The 22,831-nt window shown below is 54.4% G+C and overlaps 1 protein-coding gene across 2 annotated transcripts; it reads right to left on the bottom strand.

The window, feature by feature from the left end:
- Positions 1–457: 457 nt before the first annotated feature.
- ZNF775 (zinc finger protein 775) lies at positions 458–21,323 on the bottom strand. 2 transcript variants are annotated; one of them, XM_081244497.1, is made up of 3 exons: positions 21,248–21,323; positions 10,533–10,613; positions 458–2,619 (listed from the first exon to the last, which is right to left on the bottom strand). In XM_081244497.1, the coding sequence occupies exons 2-3, from the start codon at positions 10,564–10,566 to the stop codon at positions 1,130–1,132; spliced, it is 1,524 nt and encodes a 507-aa protein (XP_081100623.1). In that variant the 5' UTR covers positions 10,567–10,613; positions 21,248–21,323; the 3' UTR covers positions 458–1,129. The 2 variants fall into 2 exon arrangements, with proteins under 2 accessions (XP_081100623.1, XP_081100624.1); XM_081244498.1 differs by lacking the exon at positions 21,248–21,323 and adding an exon at positions 20,813–20,839.
- Between the last annotated feature and the right edge of the window lie 1,508 nt (positions 21,324–22,831).

Below are 22,831 nucleotides of genomic sequence, written 5' to 3'. Positions count from 1 at the left end.
GCCCTGGGCTCTTCTGCTAGCACTAGGGCTCCAGTCAACCCTGCTTTTGGAAGGGTATGAGGGGTGACTTCTGAGGGGCTAGAGGTCAAGGGGGGTATGTGGGAAGTGATCAAATTGCCTTGGAGAGGGAACAGGGGAAGAGAATACTGCCCTCCACCCCCAGCAAGAACTGGCCATGGGGACTGGCTATGCTCATGGCCAAAGCTCCCTGCCCTCGTCCTGGGGCAAATGGATCCCTCCAAGCACACAAGGACCCAGAGAACAGGAAGGGTGGCTTAGAAAGGAGACCACATGAGACAATCAATCCTTCATTTCTCTCTTCTGCAACACTGGCGTTGATAAGGATCCCGGGCAGTGCCCACTGAGTCAGAGCAGCACATTTGCTGCTCTCCTGCTGCAGGCCCCTCCCCAAGGTACCAAACCCCAGCTGAGACCACCCCCGCCCCCCGCGTCCCAGCCCGACCATCACACACACACACACACACACACACACACAACCAGTCCCAGGATCAAGCCAGCCGCCACAGCACCCTGGGCAGTGGGGCACTCGGTGTTGAGGACCATCAAACCATTCCCTCCTTCCAAAAACATGTCTTGAGTAGCCATTAAGTGCTGGGCACTGGCCTCGCATGGGCATAGACGTGCCCCTCCCCAGCCCCAGCTCCCATCTGGGTATCAGTCTGTTGAGACTCCCCCACAGGGACACCCCTGGGCTATCTGGCAGCTGAGCGCGGCTGGCTGGGGCCACAGCTGACCAGTCCAGACCTGCACCATCTCACCCAGTGAGCCTCGCCCAGGGCCGTCGACAGCCCCCTGCACTCAATGCCCGAGGGCTGCGGTCCCACCTCCGAGGATGGACCAGACGGGCCTCAATCATCACAGACACATCCAGGCTCCAGGGTGAGGATGTCTGATCTTACCTCCTCCCTCAGCCCTTAGCGGGACTTTTCCCGGTCCCTGTTTGGGGATGCTTGTGGAATTCTGTTCTCAGGTCTGAGAGCCTTGAAGAAAGCATCTTTTGATAGGGTCTCACCCCCTGGGGTTCTAAAAGCCACCATTCCTGGTCATTCCCCACACACACCACGCAAGCATCCCACCCTGCCCATGGGTCTGCTTGGGTCCAGGCCCCCTAGAGCGCCGCGCCCTTGGCGCTGGGGGTGGGCGCCAGGGCGCCCCGGTGAACGCGCTGGTGCTTGAGCAGGTGCTGCTTCTGGCTGAAGCCGCGGCCGCAGGAGGCACACAGGTAGGGCCGCTCGCCCGTGTGGTTGCGCCGGTGGCGCGTCAGGTTGGGCTTCTGGCTGAAGCGGCGGCCGCACTCGGGGCACGGGTAGGGCCGCTCGCCCGTGTGGATGCGCTGGTGGATGGTGAGCGCCGACCACCACGAGAAGCTCCTGCCGCACTCGTTGCAGATGAACTGGCGCGGCTCGCCCGGCCCGGCCGCCCGCGCCCGGCCCCCGGGCCGGCTCGGCGGCGGCGGCAACAGGCCAGGGGCGCCCTGGGCGGGCGGCTCGGCGGCGGCGGCGTGGGCCTGCTGGTGGGCCCGCAGCGCGGCGCGGCTGGGGCGCGGCGCGGCCGGGGCGCCGGGCAGGTGCGTGCGCTGGTGCTTGAGCAGGTGCTGCTTCTGGCGGAAGCTGCGGCCGCAGTGCGCGCAGGGGTGCGGCCGCTCGCCCGTGTGGTTGCGCAGGTGGCGCGTCAGGTTGGGCTTCTGGCTGAAGCGGCGGCCGCACTCGGGGCACGGGTAGGGCCGCTCGCCCGTGTGGATGCGCCGGTGGATGTTCAGCGCCGACCACCACGAGAAGCTCTTGCCGCACTCGTTGCAGATGAACTGGCGCGGCTCGGCGGGGGCGGCGGTCCGGGCCCCAGGCTGCCGCCACCAGCTCTGGCAGAGCCCCAGCCAGGCCCACTCGGGGCGCCCCCGCCGGGGCCCCGGCCGCGGGCGACAGCCCCAGTGGGCCGTGGCGTCCCGGTGCAGCGCCTGCAGCCCGGCGCGGGCGCCCTGGCGGTCCCGGGCGTGCGCGCGCTGGTGGATGCGGAGACCCACCTGGTGGCGGAAGCAGCGCTCGCACTCGGGGCACGGGTGGGTGGCGGGCCGGGAGTGGGTCTTCTGGTGCTTGAGCAGGTGCTGCTTCTGGCTAAAGCGCCGAGCGCACTCGGGACAGCAGAAGGGCCGCTCGCCCGTGTGGTGCCGCTGGTGGCGCGCCAGGTTGGGCTTCTGGCTGAAGCTCTTGCCGCACTTGCCGCACGGGTACGGCTTCTCGCCGGTGTGGGTGCGCTGGTGGATCTTCAAGGACGACCACCAGCTGAACCTCTTCCCGCAGTCTGGGCACACGAAGTGACCCTCGCCGGCAGAAAGAGCGGGGCTCAGGGGGCTGGGGGTCACCCCCGGAGCCCGGCCTGCCGGCCCGCCGTCCTGCTCAAGGGGAGGGGTCCACCTTGGACCCCCAGTCTCCTCCTGTCCCCCCCAGGCTCGAGGCTTCCCCACGGCCTGGCATGGCGGGAGGCTCCGACGCTGCTGGAAAATGTTCTCCTTATCCTTCTGGGAAAGCGCGGCCTGTGGCCCCAGCGTCTGCAGCAGCCATTCTGGCTTCTCTTGCTTGATCTTCATGACCAGCACATCTCCTGCCGGACGCAAAGGGAGAGAGACGGGGAGAGTCATTCGGTGCTCGGTGGGGTGGAGGGAAAGGGTGGGAGGGAGGGAAGAAGCGTCAGGAGGGCAGAGCTTGGCAGAAAATAGGGCGGGAGAAAAGGATGCAGAAGGAGGAAGAGAGGAGGGAGGATGGAAAAGACAATAAAGGGGAGACTGGGGTGTGCAGGAGGGCAAAGAAAAAAGACAAGAACGAAATGATAGGTGAGCGTTGCTGTGCCAACGACTCCGCTGCCCGCCTCCTCCACCCTGAGGCCCAGGGGATGCAGAGAAGGTAAACAAGCCAATCCAGGGAAGTCTTCCGACCCAGGCAGCAAGCAGAAAGTGGCCAAGTTTCAAAACATCTCCTTCTCTTGCTAAGGGGATGGATGTGCTGGACACTTGCTGGACGAGTGCACGTCCAGTCCCCCCAGGGGTTGGGCAGCCAAGCCCCGCATCACTGCCAGGCCTCTCCGAGGCATCAGCCATGGTGCGTAAGCACCTTACCTTCGTGGCAACCTCACCTTCCTTCAACACAACCATGAACAAGAAAGTAGGCCAGAAAGGTCTCAGCACCCAGAACAGGTGTTGCCTCGTCCTTGTACTAAACGAATCCTACACAGCAGCAGCACACTCTACTGCTAACCCACCCCTTACACTGTGCTCAGGTCAGAAGGGTGCTTTGCTTCTGGGCTCATGGACATAAGCCATGATGGGAAAGGTGTGCTATAGACACTGCATACAGACTGCCTGATTCCATTTATATGTAGGTCAAAAGATGGCAACTAATGGATGAGTTAGAAGGGTAATGGCCCCCTGATAGAGGGCACTGTGGTTGGAAGGGGGCCTGGGGCACTTCTGGGGCTCTGGCAATGTTCTCCTTCTGGAACTGGGTGCTGGTTACGTGGGCGTGTTCACTTGGAGAATTTATATAGCTTGTGACCTGTGCACTTTTCTGTGTTATACTTCAAGAAAAAGTTTATGTTCTATAAAAAATAAATGAAACAGTTGTGAACAAAGAAGAGAAACTCTAAACAACAGTTGCCAATCCACCTGCCAATGCAGGGGACATGGGTTCGATCCCTGGTCCGGGACGAGTCCACCCGCCACGGAGCAACTAAGCCCACACACCACAACTGCTGAGCCTGCGCTCTAGAGCCTGCGTGCCACAACTACTGAAGCCCGCGTGCCTAGAGCCCATGCTCCTCAACAACAGAAGCCACCGCAATGAGAAGCCAGCGCACTGCAACAAAGAGTAGCCCCCGCTCGCCGCAACTAGAGAAAGCCCGCGTGCAGCAACAAGACCCAACACAGCAGGGAAAAAAACAAAAAAACAAAAAAACAAAACAACCGCTGCCAATATTAAAAAGACAACAAAGCAAACCCCAAGGAAGTAAGAGGAAGGAATTAATAAAGACAAAAGCAGAGATGATAGGATAAAGGGAACATAAAGATAAAAAAAGGATTCTGATAAATCCCAAAATACCATGTATAGACATTATATCAATTTGAAAAATCTATGTAAAATGGATGATTTCGCGAGGAGAAATAAATTAACAAAACTGACTCAAGAAAACGTAGAAACCATGTCTACAGAAACAATTAGAAGAGACTGAAAAGAAAGCTAAAGTTCAACCTCGAAAATGGGTAACAGGCCACTGAACTGTACAAAGAGGTTCTACGAAAACTTCACGGGAAGGGCCGTTCCCAGCTTACATAAACTGTGACCATGACTAGGGCAGGGGGAGGGGGGAAGCTTACATGTTAACATGACCCAGAATAAGACAAGGGTGGGGTAGGCAGGAAATCATAGGCTTATCGTTCTTTGAAAGTAGATGCAAAAAACAAACAAGCAAAAACTCTGGCAAAGCAAGTTTGGCAGTGTTAAGAGAACAATCTATCATGGATTTGCTGGATCTTCTCCAGGAAAGCGAAGATGACTCAACACAGTTCATGACATTAACCTTTTAAACATTAAAAACCTTATACTGGGCTTCCCTGGTGGCGCAGTGGTTGAGAGCCCGCCTGCCGATGCAGGGGACACAGGTTCATGCCCCGGTCTGGGAAGATCCCACATGCCGCGGAGCGGCTGGGCCCGTGAGCCATGGCCGCTGAGCCTGCGCGTCCGGAGCCTGTGCTCCACAACGGGAGAGGCCACAACAGTGAGAGGCCCGCGTACCGCAAAAAAAAACCCTTATACTATCTCAATAGATGTGAAAAAGTCCCAGGATAAAATTCAACATCATTTCTGGAGGGAGAGAAGAAAAAGGGAAAGGAGGGAGGAGGAAGAGAGGGAGGGGTAAAGACAAAAGGAAGGAAGGAAGCTCTTAGCAAACTAGGAACATAAGGAAGTTTTCTTAGGTTGACAAAGGAGCTGTATTAGAAACTGCAGCAAATGTTATAACCGAAGGCAAAAGATGAGAAGCCTATTCAAGTTAGGAACGAGGTGAAAAAAGATATATATAAATATTGGAAAGGAGGAGAGAACGGTCATTTGCTGACAATTATTAACCTGGAATGTGCGTGAGAATCCACTGATGAAGTTTCAGAAATAAAAGTTTCAACAAAACTGCCAGATAAAAAACATTAAAATTCATAACTTTTTAAAATGGCAATAAAGTAACTGTAAGTATACCTAATATACAAGCAAAACATAAAGAAAATGATTAAACTTTATTGAAGGGATAAAATGTAAATAAAACAACACGTACATCATATACCTACATAAGAAGCTCTCCATTCCAAAATGTTTAAATTCAGTGTAATCCTAATTAAGTAAATTATAACATTTACTATGTGTGTAAATCACCCAGAAATTCTAAAAATGAGCAAGGAAGAATTTGGCTTATGCAACATTAAAAGCTAAAATACTATCACCACACACCCATTAGAATGGCTAAAACCCAAAACATCGACAACACCAAACACTGACAGGGATGTGTAGCAACTCTCATTCACCGCTGGTGGGAACGCAAAATGGTAAGGCCACTGTGGAAGACAGTTTGTCTGTTTCTTACAAAACTAAAGATACTCTTACCATACGATCCAACAAATCACTCTCCTATGTATTCATCCAAAGGAGTTGAAAACTTATGTCCACACAAAAACCTGCACACAGATGTTTATAGCAGCTTTATTGATAACAGTCAAAACGTGGAAGCATCCAAGAGATGTCCTTCACTGGGTGGATGGATAAACAGTGGTACACCATACAATGGAGTGTTATTCAGTGATAAAAAGAAATGAGATCTCAAGTCATGAAACGACATGGAGGAAACTTAAATGCATACGACTAAGTGAAAGAAGCCAATCAGAAAAGGCTACACACTGTATGATTCCAACTATATGACGTCTGGAAAAGGCAAAACTGTGGAGACAGTAAAAAGATCAGTGGTTGCCAGGGGTTGAAGGGTCAGGGGGAGAGGGATGAATTGGCAGAGCACAGAGGATTTTCAGGGCAGTGAAACTCCTCTGCGTGATAGATACTGTAATGGGAGGTACAGGACATTAAGCATCTGTCCACAGAATGTACAACACAAAGAGGGAACCCTAATGCAAACTATGGACTTTATGTAATACAAATGTGTTAATAAAGGTTCATCTATTGTAAACAGTGCACCCACCATTCTAATGCAAAATGTTGAGAACAGGAGAAAGTGCAGAAAAGGGTACAGGGCACTCTTGTCCTTTCTGCACATTTTCTCTGTAGACCTAATACTGCTCTAAAAAATAAAGTCCATTTAATAAAAGTCTTGACTGATGCAGTTGTATTGACATGGCTGTTCCATAGTGAGCCAGGTGAGGTGAGGCTGTGAGTGAGAGTCCCTCCCACCACCAAAAAAAAAAAAAAGCTAAAACCAATCATTAAGAGCGTAGAATAAGGCTTCCCTGGTGGCGCAGTGGTTGAGAGTCCGCCTGCCGATGCAGGGGACACGGGTTTGTGCCCCGGTCCAGGAAGATCCCACATGCCGCGGAGTGGCTGGGCCCGTGAGCCATGGCTGCTGAGCCTGCGCGTCCGGAGCCTGTGCTCCGCAACGGGAGAGGCCACAACAGTGAGAGGCCCGCGTACCGCAAAAAATTTAAAAAAGAAGTGTAGAATACACATAACTGACAGATACATCAAAAGAACAGAAAAGTTTAATATGCGATATGAGGTAGCATTCCAAGTCAACAGTGAAAAGCTGGCCTATTCATCAATTTAGGACCAACTAACTCTCCATTTGGGAAAAATATTCAAGTTAGATTTGTAGTTCATACTGTTTATAAAAATCAGTTCCAGATGGATTTAAGTGCTGGTTTAAAAGAAGCAAATACAGTATTAGAAGAATTAGGAGAATTTGTTTCGAATCTAGAGGTAATTGATAATCTTCTTAAACAGGATGCAAAACATAAAAACTAAATTTAAAACCCCTGTACGACAAAGGATACTGCACATGAGCGAACTAGAAACGATCGTGCGGGGCAGCCCTTTCCAACAGAGCTTTCCACAGAGTGAAAACATTTTATATCCGAGCTGTCTGATGCATGTGGCCTCGAGCCACGGGTGGTTACGGAGCACTTGGAATATGGCTAGTACTACCGAGGAACTGAACTTACTTTTTTAAAATTTAAATTAAATTAAATTAAGTCTAAATTTAAATTTAAATAACCATCTGTGGCTATTGGCCACCTACTGGACAGCACATGTCTATCCAGAGAATATAAAGGACTAATATCCAGAGTATATTAATATCCAGAGTATATAAAGGACTCCTGTAGATAGGATGAAAAGAGGTGCACCCTCGCTAGTAATCAGCGAAGTGCAAAATAACAGTGTAGCATCTTTTCACCCATCACAGCAGCAAATATTGAAGAGGTTGATAATATCCCGACTTCACAATACACATGGAAATTACACAGGAGGATAAGTACAACATGGATATGCTGGGGGCCTAAATGAATTCAGATTCTTTGCGGACGACTTAACAGTGCTGATTAAAATTATAAATGTGTACAATCTTCCACTTCTTCCACCCAGCAATTTCACTCTAGGTGTTTATCCTAAGAAATACATATGAGTCCAAAGAGGAACGTCTAAGTATATTCACTGAAGTGCTATCTGTAATTAGGAAAAAGGGGGGAACAACCTAATTACCCATCAATAATAGCCTAATAAAATTTTCACTCCCTTCATAATGTGGAATACTATGCAGCAATTGAAAAGAGCTATATATACGCATGTGAAAAGATTTCAAAAACATTTTAAGAGAAAAAAACAAAATTGAAAATCAGTATCAGTCGTCTGATCCAACTTATGGAAAATAAAACCGTACCCCTCTGTGTACATACACATGCCCGATCCAGGACGGTTCACACCAAACCCAAGATGGTGGCCACCCTGCAGGTGATATGGACCATAGCAGGACTAGATGAAGAAGTCAAAGGGGACTTACACTTTACATGTGTTATTTGAATATTCTCATAAAAATTCAAACATTATAATTTTTAAGTCTTTAAAATATCTTTAGGAAATAAAGAGAAAACCTCCCCTCTAATCTGGTGGCCTTGAGTTTTGAGGCCAAAGAGTTCTGCTCCACTCCACAGCCTCACTGGCCACGTGGGGGCAAAGAAACCGATGTGGTGCCCATGGGGGCGGAGGTGGGAGGGTGGGAGTGTCACAGGAAGCACCTGCAAGGGGCCAGCTTTCCACCTGGCGAAACGACGCTGTGAGGCCTCCCCAGGTGCTCGGTTGTGAGAGGTCATTTTATCAGGAGTAATAATTTGAAAATGAAAGTGGTGATTTAAATTGTGTACTGGCAGGAATTGAAAACCCACGTGTAATGAGCTTCATTGATTCAAAGAATGTTTCCTTAGATGCACTGAACTGTTGGCCAGCGGAAGTATTTAACAGGGCTAGCTGTCCAAATTGGTGGTCATGTAGTGAATCCAAAATATACTCCAGTCAGAGGGGCACCACTGTCCCCAAGTGACCAGGCACCCATTAATGCCCCAGAGCCCCACAAAAGCCACTGCCTTTCCCTGATTAAACCTGGCCTTGATATCCATCATGGTGGCTGGGTTGCATGAGGAGGCCCTGAAGCCCAGGGGTGGCGCGTGTAGACCTGTGACGTGTGTTGCTGGGACTTCAGTCATCACGGGCACCTTCCCGTAGGGATCAGGCACTGTTACAGAGGAAAACAGGCTTCTGCCTGCCTGTTCCAAAGGTACTTGTCCTCAGTCAGCATATAAAGCATCAGTTTTTATCTAAATGGTTCAGATAAAATAAAAAGGTGCTAAAAAGGAGAGCTATTGCTGAATGGGTAGTTTCCGACATTATGAGGAAATTTGAGAAATGGATAGTGGTGATGGCTGTACCACAACGTGAATGTGCTTCAAGCCACTGAACTGTACCCTTAAAAATGGTTAAAATGGTAAATTTCATGTTATGTATAATATATTTCACCACAATTTAAAAAAACATGTAAAATAAATATAAAGTAAAAGGTACTTGAAAGAGGTAAGCTCCCAATTATCTGAAAGCTCTGGCCTTCCAGAAGAGTCATTCCTTCAGCCTGACCAGCAGGCGTGGCAGCCTGTGGAGGCTGAGCTCACGGGGGCCCCCAGGCCCCAGTGGCTCCAGGGTCCAGGCCGCTGTTTTTCTACCTCTTACTGAAGCTGCAGCTGCTGTACGGGGCAGAGAAGGCCCTGGTGGAGCCCATCTCTCACGTCTGCATTAGGATCTCTCTTATGAGTTTACGTGGGCAAAAGGGTCCTTCAGCTGAAATGTTTGGATACTGTAATGTCAGACACACACACACACACACACACACACACACACACTCTCTCTCTCTCTCTCTCTCTCTCTCTCTCTCTCTCTCTCTCTCGAGTGCTCTCAGCATTCAAAGCGACAGCCCGGGGCAGGGCGTGGGGGGGCACTGGGAAGTGGGGTGGCTGAACTCACTGCCGTCTGTGTCAGGACCCAGCCCCAGAACAGTGTGGTGTCCATATATCACACTGCCTCCTTTGAGCTGGTGTTTTGTTTCTCTTTTATCCAATTGCCTGATTTTTGTCTCATCTTGGGCCCACTGCAGTGATTGTCCTGGGAGGGCGGGGGCTCTGGGGTCCATGGGGCAACTCCCCTGGAAGGGGTGGGAGGTAAAGAAGCCTGGTCACTGTGCTGAGCGAGGGGCAGAGTCCCCAGGCCTGGGCCGGTCCCTGTCTCCCGGGGCCAGAGCCACCGTGCAGCCCAGCTACACCCAGAACAGGGCCTGCCACAGAGGCTGAGAGTGGGTCTCAGACCAGGGGCTGCTCCATCCCAGAAGTGGGAAGCGGGTGGCTGCGGAGGGGTCTCCACAGGGCACTTCCCACTCTCAGCAGCGCCTGCCCCCTGCCCAGGAGACACCAGGACTAACTGCTGTGTTTCTTCACCACCAGCTCCAAGTGCATCAGCTGACACAGACCGTGAACTGTGTGACCCCGGGAAGCTTAACGGACCTAACTGGAGACACTCTCCTGACCAACCAACAGCAGGGCTTGTTGCGACCACGTGTCCTCCCCAGAGCGCTGGCTTTCAGTGTGTGATCAGCGCCAACACCAAGCACTGCCTGATCTAGCGGTTGACAGACATCTGATCTTCCCCCAGCAGATTTCTGCACGGGCTGTGTGTGTGCGTGTGTGTGCGCGTCCGTGTGTGTCCGTGTGTGTGTGTGTGTGTGTGTGTGTGTCCCTGCCTGGCAAGCACAGGCTGGGCTTTGTCAGTTCTTAGCCCCCTAGTCTGTGTTTGCTCCATCCTTGGACGTGACCTCAGTGTCCTGGTCCCACCGTGTGGTTCTACAGGCCACCAGCAACTCCTGCTCAGCCACAGAGGGACGGGGAAGACGGGGCTGGGGAGGGGGCCGTGGTGGGCTCCCACCTGCCCCTCTTCTCTTACCTGTGCTGCTGTTGCCAGCCAGGCCACTGTCCATCCCCGGAGGTCCCTCGGCATCAGCACGGCGGCTCCCTGCCCGGCCGTCTGTGGGTGAGATGGGAGCAAAGGAAAGAGAGTTGGCCTGTGGGACAAGGACGAGTGCCACTCACAGGAAGCAGTCCCTCTTTTTCAAAAGCTTTTCTATGACCTCTGTCGAAATGAGCAGGATTTTTTTTAAAAGCACATATACCTGCTAGGCAGGTAAAATGTGTATAATTCCCATTTTATGCAGAATAAACTGAGGCCAGAGAGGGCCGCTGACATGCCCCAAGTCACAGAGGTGGCCGAACAGCAGAGCTGGGCAAGGTCCCTGGGCTTCTAACTCCCAGACCACAGCCTCACGCCCTCACTCTCATCACCTGCGGGGTGGGGTGTGAAGGATGCCACAAGAGACAACCAGGAAACTCAAATAAGTTTAGAGACACCCCCTACCCTGCAACGTGGTCACGAGGACACCCTGGAGGGAAGAACCATCCCTCCAAAATCGCCAGTCCTCCGTCTCCCAAAGCCCCTGTCCAGGTTCCAGCACAAACCCTTCTAGGGCCTCACAGCCACCCCCCACCCCCGGGCAAGAACACACGTGGCCAACCTGGGTCCTAGGGACCTGATTCCTCATCCACCAATCTGGGGCTCATCTTTTTTTACTCTTCAGTCTTTTTTTTTTTTTTTTTTTTTTTGCGGTACGCGGGCCTCTCACTGTTGTGGCCCCTCCCGTTCCGGAGCACAGGCTCCGGATGCACAGGCTCAGCGGCCATGGCTCACGGGCCCAGCCGCTCCGCGGCACGTGGGATCCTCCCGGACCGGGACACGAACCCGTGTCCCCTGCATCGGCAGGCGGACTCTCAACCACTGCGCCACCAGGGAAGCCCCCTTTTGAACATCTCCCGACTGGCTCATTTGGTGCCTGGCACGTGGTCGGGACGGGTCCTGCTGCTCTGACCCCTTGGCGCGGCCCCTGCCCCTTCCAGGCCCCAGCCTAAATGCCACCTCCTCTGAGTGGCCTTCCCTGGCAACCCCGTGTAAAGTCACAACCCTAACCCCACCTCCCATTCCTCCCTCCCACTTTTCCCCGCCGGACAGGATATTTACTTTTCTGCTTATTCCCTGACAGGAACTGAGGACTTCCCGGGCTCACTGCCGAGTGCCGGCGTCCGGGACACAGCCCGCACGTGGAGGGCACCAAACAGCCGTGTGTGGCACCAACATGCTGCTGGTTACGTGCGCTCAGAGATGTGGCCGCTGCACGTGGTGCTGTGGGCGGCCCCCCCTGAGGACGGGGATCTCGTTTCCTACGCCTGCACCCCTGGACACCCTGCACTCCCAAACAGGCCCCAGCCTCTGCCCCATGAGACGGGAGGCCGGGCTCACGCTGCAGGACCAGGAACCAACCTCTCCTCGGCTACCGCTCGGGCTCGGGGAAGCCAGCCTCCCCTTGCTCCACACCTCGGGCCCCGGAGAGCCTCCCAGAAGCCCCATTCTAAGGGTCTCCCTGCTTCCTTCTCCCAGGTCCCCTTCCAGCGGCAACTCCGGGGAGAGGGACCCAGGCTGGAGATGTGGACCCTGCCCGGAGAGGTGGGGGGCAGGGGTGTCAGGGAGATACGAATCTGAGAAATAGAAAACTCACCCTCCCTGGTGCAAAAAGGGAAAGAGAACAACCCTCCCCTTTCTTTCAGAGTATTTTCTTTAGAAAACTTCTGATTGGAAGTTCTTTCTCTGCCCCTTTGAGGTGTATATAAATCTTTTAAAGCTCACTCAGCCTCTTGCTGGCTTTACAACCCAGGACTGTCTTTCTCGAGGACCTGGGAGCCATCTCTCCGAAATGCAAACATCAGGGAAACAGCGGCCAGTGTCCCCTGCCTGAGGGAGGTGGGAGCCTACCTCTCCAGCAGCACCGGGCTCCGGGCTGCAAACCTCCTCCCGTCACCAAGATACAAGAAGTGGATGTTTCCTTTGCATAAAGGCAATTAGCTATCACGGGTGGCCACCAATTCCAGGCGAATTTAGGGTGAACTCTGTGTGACAAATGGTCAAGTCTTCTTACCCAAGGACTGGCTATGCTTTCCCTGGAGAACACGTGTGCAGTGGGGTTGTCCCTGCTGGACTGTGTAACAAGTGAGATTTCTGTCTATAGTCTCTTAGCAAATTGCCTGTGATGTGCACCACATTCCAGTCTAATGCTTATTCAGTTAAAAACTTGTTTTCTTTTTTGTTTCTCCCTACTTTTGCAGGGAGTTTTTCTGAGTTGGCAGGAGATTTGGTTTTTAATTCTATTTCCCCAAAAGGGGTCTGTTACGCACTCCTGCTGTGGGTTACTACAGACACTGAAACCTGCCTGTGGTGCAGAGAAAAGGGGGCCACAAATGAGGGCAGGAGAAGGCCCCCCTTGGGGCCCCTGATGGATGCCAGTGCTCCTGCCTTCACACCACATTTTCCTTCCAGGTCACTCTGCATCCCAGGCCATGGGGTAGCCTCTCACCAACTGGAGATTTAATGTCTGCCTAAGGAGACTCAGAGGACTGGTGGACAGAGAGGCCACTTTGATATGGGGAATCTCAGACAGGGGGGTGGAGGCTCGGGCCACAATTCAGGGCGAGGACAGCGGGTAGGACTTGGGCTCATTCACAAAACCCCTACACAACACAACTGAGGCCCCTGAAGCCAAATCAAATCAGTCCTCCCTGATCCATTCTGTCTTAAGAGGTATTACGAACTCAAAATCGCCTCAGGTGGCGGAAGGGCTTCAATTCTCGGTGACCAATTCACAGGGAGTCACTGAACGGCACCAGAGCTCATGGTCCGAGAAAGAACAGAAGTGGAAATGGAAGGAAAGGACCCTCATGGGCCCGAGGGGAAGAAGGAAGAAAGGAGAGGGCACAGAGTACAGGAACAGGGGGCACGGGCTATGTCTTGGGGGCCCATCTCCACCTGTGTGCTCAGGTGGGACGTGTCTGGAAAACAGGCCAACAGGTGTCCTCAGACAAACCCCTGAGACGAGCCGAACGGCAGAAGGTCCCGCGTCTTTCCAGGCCGGCCAGGCCCCCGCACACCCCACCCTGATGCACCGCACTGCACACCTCTTCTCGCCCCACCAGACACATCACTCAGCTGACTGGAGAGAGAGATGCCCAGGGACACGGCGAGCAGGCCGCCCAGCAGAAGACCCTGGCCAGAAAACAGGAGGCAACGGGGGCCGATCCCCATCCACCAGTGCCCACACCGAGTCCCTAAGGGCCACCTGGTCTATCACCCAGCTCCCCGACCCCAATCTCTGATGACCTTTCCCCTTCCTGCCCAGCAGGTCCCGTGGAGGGCGGGACACATGCAGGGGGTGGGTCTCAGGACAGGGCCCCAGTCACCTCCTCCTTCCCAGCCCCTGGCTCTGGGTCAGGCCGCAGTTGGGATGAGAGCCCCTTGACGGGGAGGCTTTGCAGGACAGCTGCCATGACAACTGCCGCGTCACACAAAGCGGGACTGTGGCCTGGGGCAGGTGCTGAGGTCTGGGGGCAGGGAAGGTAACAAAGGGGCTTCGATCTTAGCAGAAATGTGGGGGGAAGGCAGATAGCAGCTGGGGGTGGACAAAGGCCACGGGCCAGGAGAGGCGGTGCAGGGACACGTCTGGGTCACTCCACATCCTCCAGATCTCAGGGCCCTGGACCTTTTCCACCAGCCAGGTACATCTCTCTTCACAGACTCAGGCCCCACATGCGGAAGAAGGAGATGGCACCTCATCTGTCCTCTGTCACCAGTGGAGTGGGGACCAGCCATGTGCCCTCCACCAGTACCTCAGGCTTTGAGGGGTGCATCTCCCAAACTCCAGCCGAAGGCCCAGCTCACAGGCCCTGCTCAGCTAGGAGCCCCACCCAGGGCGACACCATCTGCCACTGTTCACCTATGCACACAGTCCCTCCCCACAGGAAACCGCGCACAGGAGGCAGTCTTCCCAAGGTACCCTGCCCATCAAGCTGACTGCCCTCACACCAGTAGGTCAAGTCCCCCGGGGAGCAGCCCAGGCCAGCGTTTGGAAGGGGATGGGCGAGGGCCCACAGGCTCCAGCTAGCCCTCACCCTGAGGGTGTGCTCTCGGGGTCCTCCGGGGGGATGGAGACTCTGTCTGTCCTTCCCTCATTCACTGAGAGGGCGGGGGCTTCCCTGGTCACCTCGGTATTGACCTGGCTCTGGAAAGAAAAGGGGGTGACCAGCCAAGACTCGGTAGGGACAGGGAGACCGACTGTGTAGCAGGCACTCAGCAAGCACCGCCCACTTCATCCTAAGGAGCCATGGCTCTGAGACATTAAGCGGTTTGCTCAAGGTCACACAGCTAGTTAAGTGCTGGAGCCAGGACCGACGGACTGGGGTGGGCCTGCCCCAGCCAGAGGCCCTGCTCCTGGGCCATATGCTGCCTCTAAGAGAAGGTGCACAGTGTACCAAACCTTAAGCCACCAGGGCCTCATTTTCAGGAGTCTGGCCTCTAGACCCACATGTTGGTTATTTAAGTGTGTATAAATTAAGTTTAAAATTCAGTTTCTCATTCATGCTGGCCACGCTTCAAGTGTTCAACAGTCACAGGTGGCTAGAGCCACCGTAACATCCAGCAGAAAAGAAGATTTCCAGATTCACGAAGTTCTGCTGGGAGACACTGCACTAGATATAAAGCTCCAGGATGGCGGTGGCCCTGCCTGCCCGGGCCTGGGATGCAGAAGGTGCCCAGTTTATACTGGATGAATGAATAAATGAATGAATGAATGAAAGAAAGGGAAGACTGAAGACGGCCCCTCTGGCCCCAGTGCTTCATCACCAACAACAAATACCTCAGGACAGGTTAATGATGTCCCCAGCCTGGGAAATGGATTTCAGTTAATATCAGTGGATGTTTCATTTAAAATATACAATCAGGGGCTTCCCTGGTGGCACAGTGGTTGAGAATCTGCCTGCTAATGCAGGGGACACGGGTTCGAGCCCTGGTCTGGGAAGATCCCACATGCCGCGGAGCAACTGGGCCCGTGAGCCACAACTACTGAGCCTGCGCATCTGGAGCCTGTGCTCCGCAACAAGAGAGGCCGCGACAGTGAGAGGCCTGTGCACCGCGATGAAGAGTGGCCCCCGCTTGCCACAACTAGAGAAAGCCCTCACATAGAAATGAAGACCCAACACAGACAAAAATAAATAAGTAAATAAATAAAAAGCCAAGCATTTGAAGCCCTTTAAAAAAAATAATAAAGATGAGAACGTGATTTAAAAAAAATAAAAAAATAAAAAATAAAATATACAATCATAGGTGGTTGCCAAGGGGGTGGGGGGTGGGGGAGGGATGGAGTGGGAGGTCAGGGTTAGCAGATGTCAGCTTTTATATATAAATGGATAAACAACAAGGTCCTACTGTAGAGCACAAGGAACTACATTCAATATCCTGTGATAAATCATAATGGAAAAGACTATAAAAAAAAAGAGGGCTTCCCTGGTGGTGCAGTGGTTGAGAGTCTGCCTGCCGATGCAGGGGACACAGGTTCGTGCCCCGGTCCGGGAAGATCCCACATGCCGCGGAGCGGCTGGGCCCGTGAGCCATGGCCGCTGAGCCTGCGCAGCCGGAGCCTGTGCTCCGCAACGAGAGAGGCCGCAACAGTGAGAGGCCCGCGTACCGCAAAAAAAAAAAAAAAGAAAGAAAAAAAAGAAAAGAATGTATACATGTATAACTGAATCACTTTGTTGTACAGCAGAAATTAACACAACATTGTGAATCAAGTATACTTCAATAAAAAAATTGATAAAATACAGTCATAGGCATACGAGAAGAAACTGATCTAAACACTAAATGGACACAAACATATCCAGAGACAATCCTACCTAACATCCAAGGCGGCTAAGTACACAAACATTCAAAGGTGCAAAAGTACAGAGATACTCATACACATGAGAATACCTGCAAAATTGCATATGCAAAGTACAGAGAGATTGAAATATTAAAAAATCCACCCATACACCTACAGATCCAGAGACCCAGGTGTGCCAACGTGAGCCGCACGAGCACAAATCACTCCCCTTTCACACTGGAGAAAACAGCGATGGACTCCCTGCTGACACAAGTGTCCTCACAATCCATGACCCTCCCTCCAGGTCCACTGCTCCAAGGAACGGAACTCAGGGGATGATGCAGCCACCGGGAGAGGAAACGACAGCGGGTGACGGGGAACAGTCACCTGCTGGGGTGCCGGTGGGTAAGCTGAGGGGAGGGGGGCGGCGTGAGGCAGCGACGCTGCAGCTGGAGGGGCACAGAAAGCCCTAGGAAGAGGACAGGGCTCTGCCCGGCGGGCCAGTGCAGCCCGAGCCCCGAGGCCACGCTGCAGGGGTCTGGCCAGGAGGCGGCGGCGGGCCGCGTTCCCCTCTCCCCTGGGAACCTGAGCCCAGACTCCTCGGCCGAGTCTGCCCCTCGCAGTGCACCCGCATTGGCTGCCCCTCTCCTCAGACCCACGCACGCCTGGACCCAGGATCAGGGGCCCTGAGTTCTAGCCCACCTGTCCCTGGCAAATCACTTCACCTCTAGGCCTAGGTTCCAATGGCGAAGGTGACTGAAAACGCCTGCTCCGGGGGCCTGCTGTGAGCATCAGGTTGGGGGAAACACTAGACTTTCTAAATGGTCTTTTCTCTCTTTCTCATGGCCTGAGAACAATCCACACCCGAAGGTTCTGAGCCCTCTCTCCGAGCACCCCACGGCCAGCTCACCCTTCCTAAACCGTTACCCTTCAAGCTGCTTCAGCATCTCTGGAGGCCCCCGGCGCCCACACAGGAACCCCAAACTCTGCTCAGCAACGGGAGCCGGCCTCGCAGAGGAACCGGGCGTGGACAGCTTTCGAGGTCAAGGCTACCTGCAGAGCTGTGCTGACAGAGCAGCTCCAGGTACCGCCTCTCCCGGGAGATGGAGACTGGGTGGGGAGCGGGCCTCCTCCGGGCCAGGCTGTGGGCCAGGGGTAAGGGGAGCAGGGCCGGGTCTGGGCCCTGAGCGCCAGGCAGGGGGCTGGACTAAAGAGAGCCGTGGACGCTTCTGCCGGCTCAGCTCAGGCGAGCCCCGTGGCCGCACAGCCCGACTTTGCTGCGGGGAGGAGCTAGTGTAGCCTGTCTCCCAGGACTGATCGCACAGCCCCCAGGCCCTCTCCCAAAGCCAGTCCTACGCAGGCCACTCCTGCGCGAGGCCTGGTCCCCTGGGCCTGTGCTCTGGCTGATCTCTGGATAATCAGCACTCCCTCCAGGCACCGGTCCCCCATCCCTGCAGCCACTTCACCTTCCTCTCCTCCAGCGTTTCTGACCAAGGAGGACATGCAAACCATCCCCAACAAGTGGCTTTAAAATGGGATCGGAAAGGCAGGGCAACTGCTGTTCCCACCTTCTATGGCCCAGTGCCCGAGGACAGACAGGCAGGCCGAGGTCCTAGGCCAGACCAGGTGAGCGTCACCTCCACCCACCACCTAGAAGCCTGCCTCCACCCCACATCCCAGCATAAGGCATGCCCGGCATCCTTCTAGACTCCCAGAACAATCCCCGAGCCCCTCCAGGGCCCCCCCCATCCTTCTCTACCATCAACCTCCCTGCTCCTCCCTCGTTCCTCTCCGACTTCCCGGATCTACTCACCACCGGATCAGGTGTCCCCATGCACCCTCACTGTCACCTCTTCCAAGCACTCCGCCCGTCCTCCCCCTTCTCCCCATCCCCCCCTTCCTACTCCAGCATCTTCAGACCTCAGCCTCCCAAACACTGTGGGGTCCTCAGTCCCAGGAGAGGGGACAGCGGTGGGGAGGAAGAGGGCGGGGCAGGCCATCGTCCCGCAGAAAGACCCCACGTAGCAGAAGGTGCCCAGGACAGGGAGGCCAGAGACCTTGGGAGCGGGTTTGCTTCTGGTTAGTCACGTGACCCCGGGCCAGCCACCTTCCTTCCCTAGGCCTCAGTTTCCCCATCTGCAAATGGAAATAATGCTTGGTCCTCTGTACAGAACTGTTATATCAAGCGGTGGGAGGGAAACATTGCGAAAGGACTCTGGAGAACATTCACAAAGGTGCAAGATGAATTCTTCTTAGGTCACTGCATTGCCATCACCCCCTCCCCACTACCCAGTTGTCAGAACTGATAGGAAGAGCCCAGTTCAGTGACTTCACTTTGCTTCCGCCAGCATTCCCTGGGGACCAGGTCCAGGGCCGGTGAGTGCAGCCAGGGCAGCTGCCTTATCCCATCATGCCCGCCCATCTCTCAGAGGTCCCGGATTCAACCCCATGCCAGTCCCCAAGGCACCTCCTTCCAGGACCCCTGCCCCACCTGTCCTGCCCAACACGCACACCTTTGCTGGGACTGTCACTCCCCCACGCCCCTGCTCCCAGGCCTGTCCCCCACCCATGGCATCCCCATCCCCCCGTCTTTGCTCACCCGCCTCCCTTTAGAGGATAGAACGTCACCCACATTCTTCTGCCCCAAATCTAAGACTCAGGAGCCTGCCAGGGCCTGGAGACCCCCATTACCTGATCGAAGGCAAGGGATGAAGCCAACTGCTAACAACACTTGGGACGGCTGTCACATTTTGATTTATAAACACTTTTTCACCCTTGCTGCATTCAAAGGAGCTTGGCAAGGATAAGGAGTGTTTCTCCCTTTTTGGATGAGGAAAGCAAGTACCAGAGGGGACACTCCCTGCCTCAGAGAAAGTTAGAACTCAGGTCTCCTGCCCACCTGGCCCACTCTCCCCTGCAGGCCACCCCCATCCTCGGAAACCTTAGATTCCTCAGCTTAACCCTCACCAGGGGAGCAGGTGCCTGGACCAGCTCTGCACTCGGCCCTGGGCATCCTTTGCCCCTCCAGGTGGGACTCACCAGGCCTCTCAAAACTGCCACCACCTTTCACTACCGCAGAGCACAGCCCTCACAATCCACAGGTCACGAAATCATACCAGTGCTGTTCTAATACTTCCAGCATCTGCCACCGCTGCTGCCTTAGCTCAGGCCTCAGCACTGCTCACCTGGAGACTGCACTGCTATCATAGCTCATCTTGCCCCTCCAATCCATCCACCACCCAGCCTCAAAGCAATTTTCCTAAAATTACAATTTAGACATGTTACTACTTTGCTTAAAACACTTCAGGGCTTCCCTGGTGGCGCAGTGGTTGAGAGTCCGCCTGCCGATGCAGGGGACACGGGTTCGTGCCCCGGTCCGGGAGGATCCCACGTGCCGTGGAGCGGCTGGGCCCGAGAGCCATGGCCGCTGAGCCTGCGCGTCCGGAGCCTGTGCTCCGCAGCGGGAGAGGCCACAGCAGTGAGAAGCCCGCGTACCGCAAAAAAAAAAAAAAAAAAAAAAAAAAAAAAAAAAAAACACTTCAGTGGGTCCCCAGCACTTTCAGGTACTGCTAAAAATTTCTTGGCAAGCCCATTTAAAATCTGGCCTCTGCTCACCTCTCACTGTACCACCAACCTACCCCATTGTCCCCAGATGCAACTCCCTGACCTTGCCGTGTCTAGGGACACCTGTGATCAGTCTTGGAATACCCTTGCCCAGCTCTTCTCTGCCCAGCCCAGATCCAGGATCACTTTCACCTGGAAGCCTTTGTGGATACACCAGGCTCAGTTAGGGGCCCTTCTCTGTTTAACCTGTGCACCCACCCAACCCAGTACCATCTACATAGTATAATAATAATTTGTTTCCACAAGAAGACTGTAAACATCTTAACACAGGGAGTGTTTCTCTCTCCCCAACACCCAGCACAAGGTCCAGCATGCTGTAAACCATTAATAAAACTTTTAACAAAGGAACATTTAGATAAAAGAAATGTTAAGTCCAAAACAGATTAGAAGCATAGGATCATGGAACCTTAGCATTGAAAGGAGACTAATACCCTCTAATATTTTCATTTTACAGATAAACACCTGGACCCGAAATGCACACCTAATAGTGGAGCCTGGACATAGCCGGCCTCGCGTCGGGGCTTTGACCACACCCCACCCCAGGTCTGGTGGACCAAGACACACACCAGGCTCCATCCTCCCAAAGGGCTGGAGTGGGCAGCATCTCTATACCCTCCACCTTCACGAGGGAAGAAACCCCCAGCGCCTACCCCCAGCTCCACTGAAATCTTGGCTCCTATGCCTGTCTTCCTAGAATGGAGGCTTCGGGGAGAACCCTACACACACACACCTCCACTTTCTGTGGTGCTTCCCTCTCATTGTTCTCGCCCCCGATCCTCAGGCCCACTCATTTAATCATTTATGAAGCACCTACTATGTGTCACTCTGCGGCGAGCACTGGGGTTCCCGCCCTGCAGGAACTCGATCTTTGGGGGAGGCTGACACCGCTCCCGAATATCGGGACAGGCTCTGGCAGAGCGCTCCCGGAGGAGCCGGGGCGCAGTCCCCGCGCTCACCTCCGCGCCTCTCCCGCTCTCACGCCCCCCTCCAGCTCTGAGCCGGCCTGCAGCCCCTTCCCACGCACGACCCGGGCCCCTTTCCCCGTGAGCTGTGCGGGGGTGGGTAAAGTTCGGGGCTGAGAACGCGGGGGGCTCGGGGGAGCCCGAGGCCGCCTCCAGCCGGAGTCTGGGTGGAGACAGCGCGGGAGGAGCGGGGCCGGACGCCGGCCCCGCGGCACGGTCCGTCCCTCCGCGCGCCCCTCCCCGCCCGGATTCAGAGGGACTCGGAGGGAGGGGACGGGAATAAATACCTTTGACTTTGTGGCTAAGGTTAACGGGAACTGCCACCCCGGGGCGACTTGGGCACTGAGCTCCCCGGCCCCGCCAGTCCCGGGGCAGGCGGGGCGGGCACGCGCCCCTGATTGGCTGGCGGGCCTGGCCGTCCCCGGGGCCGCCCCGCCACCTGATTGGCTGCACCTCTCAGATGACCAGCTCAGCCCTATCGGAGAAGCCTTCGGGGCGGCTCCTTTGTTCTCAGGAGCCAATGGCCTGCGTGGGCGGGCTGACCTTGCCTCCCGAGGGGCCAGCCGCGGCCCCGTCAGGCATTAAAGCGTTGGCCGTGGGGCGCTGGGCCCGGTCTCCCAGGGGAGGAGGGGCGGGGGCAAGTCCGGAGGGCTGGTGACCCGACGGCGCGGCAGCACCCTCTCCTCTCCGTGGAGCTCTCCCTCCCCGTCAAGGCCGCGCAGACGCGCGCTCTGAAACCGATCCAGTCGCTCGGCAACTCTCCGTCCGACGCCTGCGACGCGCCCGCACCGCCCTTGGTGCCGGGATCCGGGGGAACAAGACGCACGAACCCCGATCCGACGATCACACTCGAGTGTGCATGTGACATGGTTGTGGCACTTGGCACTACGGCACACCAGGTGTTAGAGTGAGATGTGCGAGTCTCGTGCGACGGCAGAGAAATCGCCCTCCGCACTCACGCGGCCCTAGGCACGTCGTAGCCGCGTGATAAATGAACCTGGGGTCTCCAGGAGAGACTTAGACATCATTAAATCCAACCCCTCCCTTTTTGTTGAGGAAAGAGCGACCAACGTTCCTAGGTCGAGTGTTACTGCTGATTTAGAGGCAGGGTCCAGACGGCCAAGGAGGGTTTTCTGTTCCCAGAGACCGTCAGGAAAGAGAATTTTCACATCTACTCACCCAGATCGGAAGGAAATGCTCCTTTATGTCAATAAAATTCCTCACACTGCTACCTCAAAGGGGGCCGGCCAGCCAGGGCAACTCCCACTGGCAGATTGTCCCCGGAGCTGCCCAAAAACCGCCTCTGGGACAGGAGGTTGATATCAAGAGAAGCTGGCCTCACTCTGAGACTTGCTACAAACCTTACTGTTAAGCCTATGGACCTTATTCTAATCAGTCAGCAGCTGCCTACTAAGCGTTTGCCATGGGCCCAGCTGCCGTTAAGCCTCATAACACACCAGAAACGGGGGACCCAATTCTATCAGTTTTGCCACAGTCTTCTTGTGCAGTTTTTACAAAAGATACTTTCTGTCCCTGGACTTTGACTTATTCATCTGTAAGAGTTAATAATTTTCTAGTTACAGTCGGCCTTCCGTATCCACAGGTTCCACGTCTGTGATTTCAATCAACAGCAGACTGAAAATATTCAGGGGGGGAAAAAAAACTCCAGAAAGTTCCAAAAAATCAAAATTTGAATTTTCCCAGGCACAGGGAACTATGTACATAGCATTTACACTGTATTAAGTATTATAAGTAATCTAGAGGTGATTTAAAGTATACAAGAGGACATGAGTATGTAGGTTATATGCAAATATAATGCCATTTTATATATAAAGGACTCCAGAGTCCAAAGATTTTGTTATCCACGGGGG

Source organism: Mesoplodon bidens (genome assembly GCF_964165515.1).
Source record: "Mesoplodon bidens genome assembly, chromosome: 9".
In the NCBI taxonomy this organism is placed as follows: Eukaryota; Metazoa; Chordata; class Mammalia; order Artiodactyla; family Ziphiidae; genus Mesoplodon; species Mesoplodon bidens.
Note: the sequence above shows the minus strand (reverse complement) of the source record. Positions and strands in the feature narration are given on the sequence as shown.

Coding starts and splice junctions, on each gene's coding strand:
- ZNF775 (XM_081244497.1), bottom strand. CDS start 10,566: ATGGACAGTGGCCTGGCTGGCAACAGCAGCACAG. Junction 2,620..10,532: donor GGCTGGCAACAGCAGCACAG/GTAAGAGAAGAG, acceptor TGCGTCCGGCAG/GAGATGTGCTGGTCATGAAG.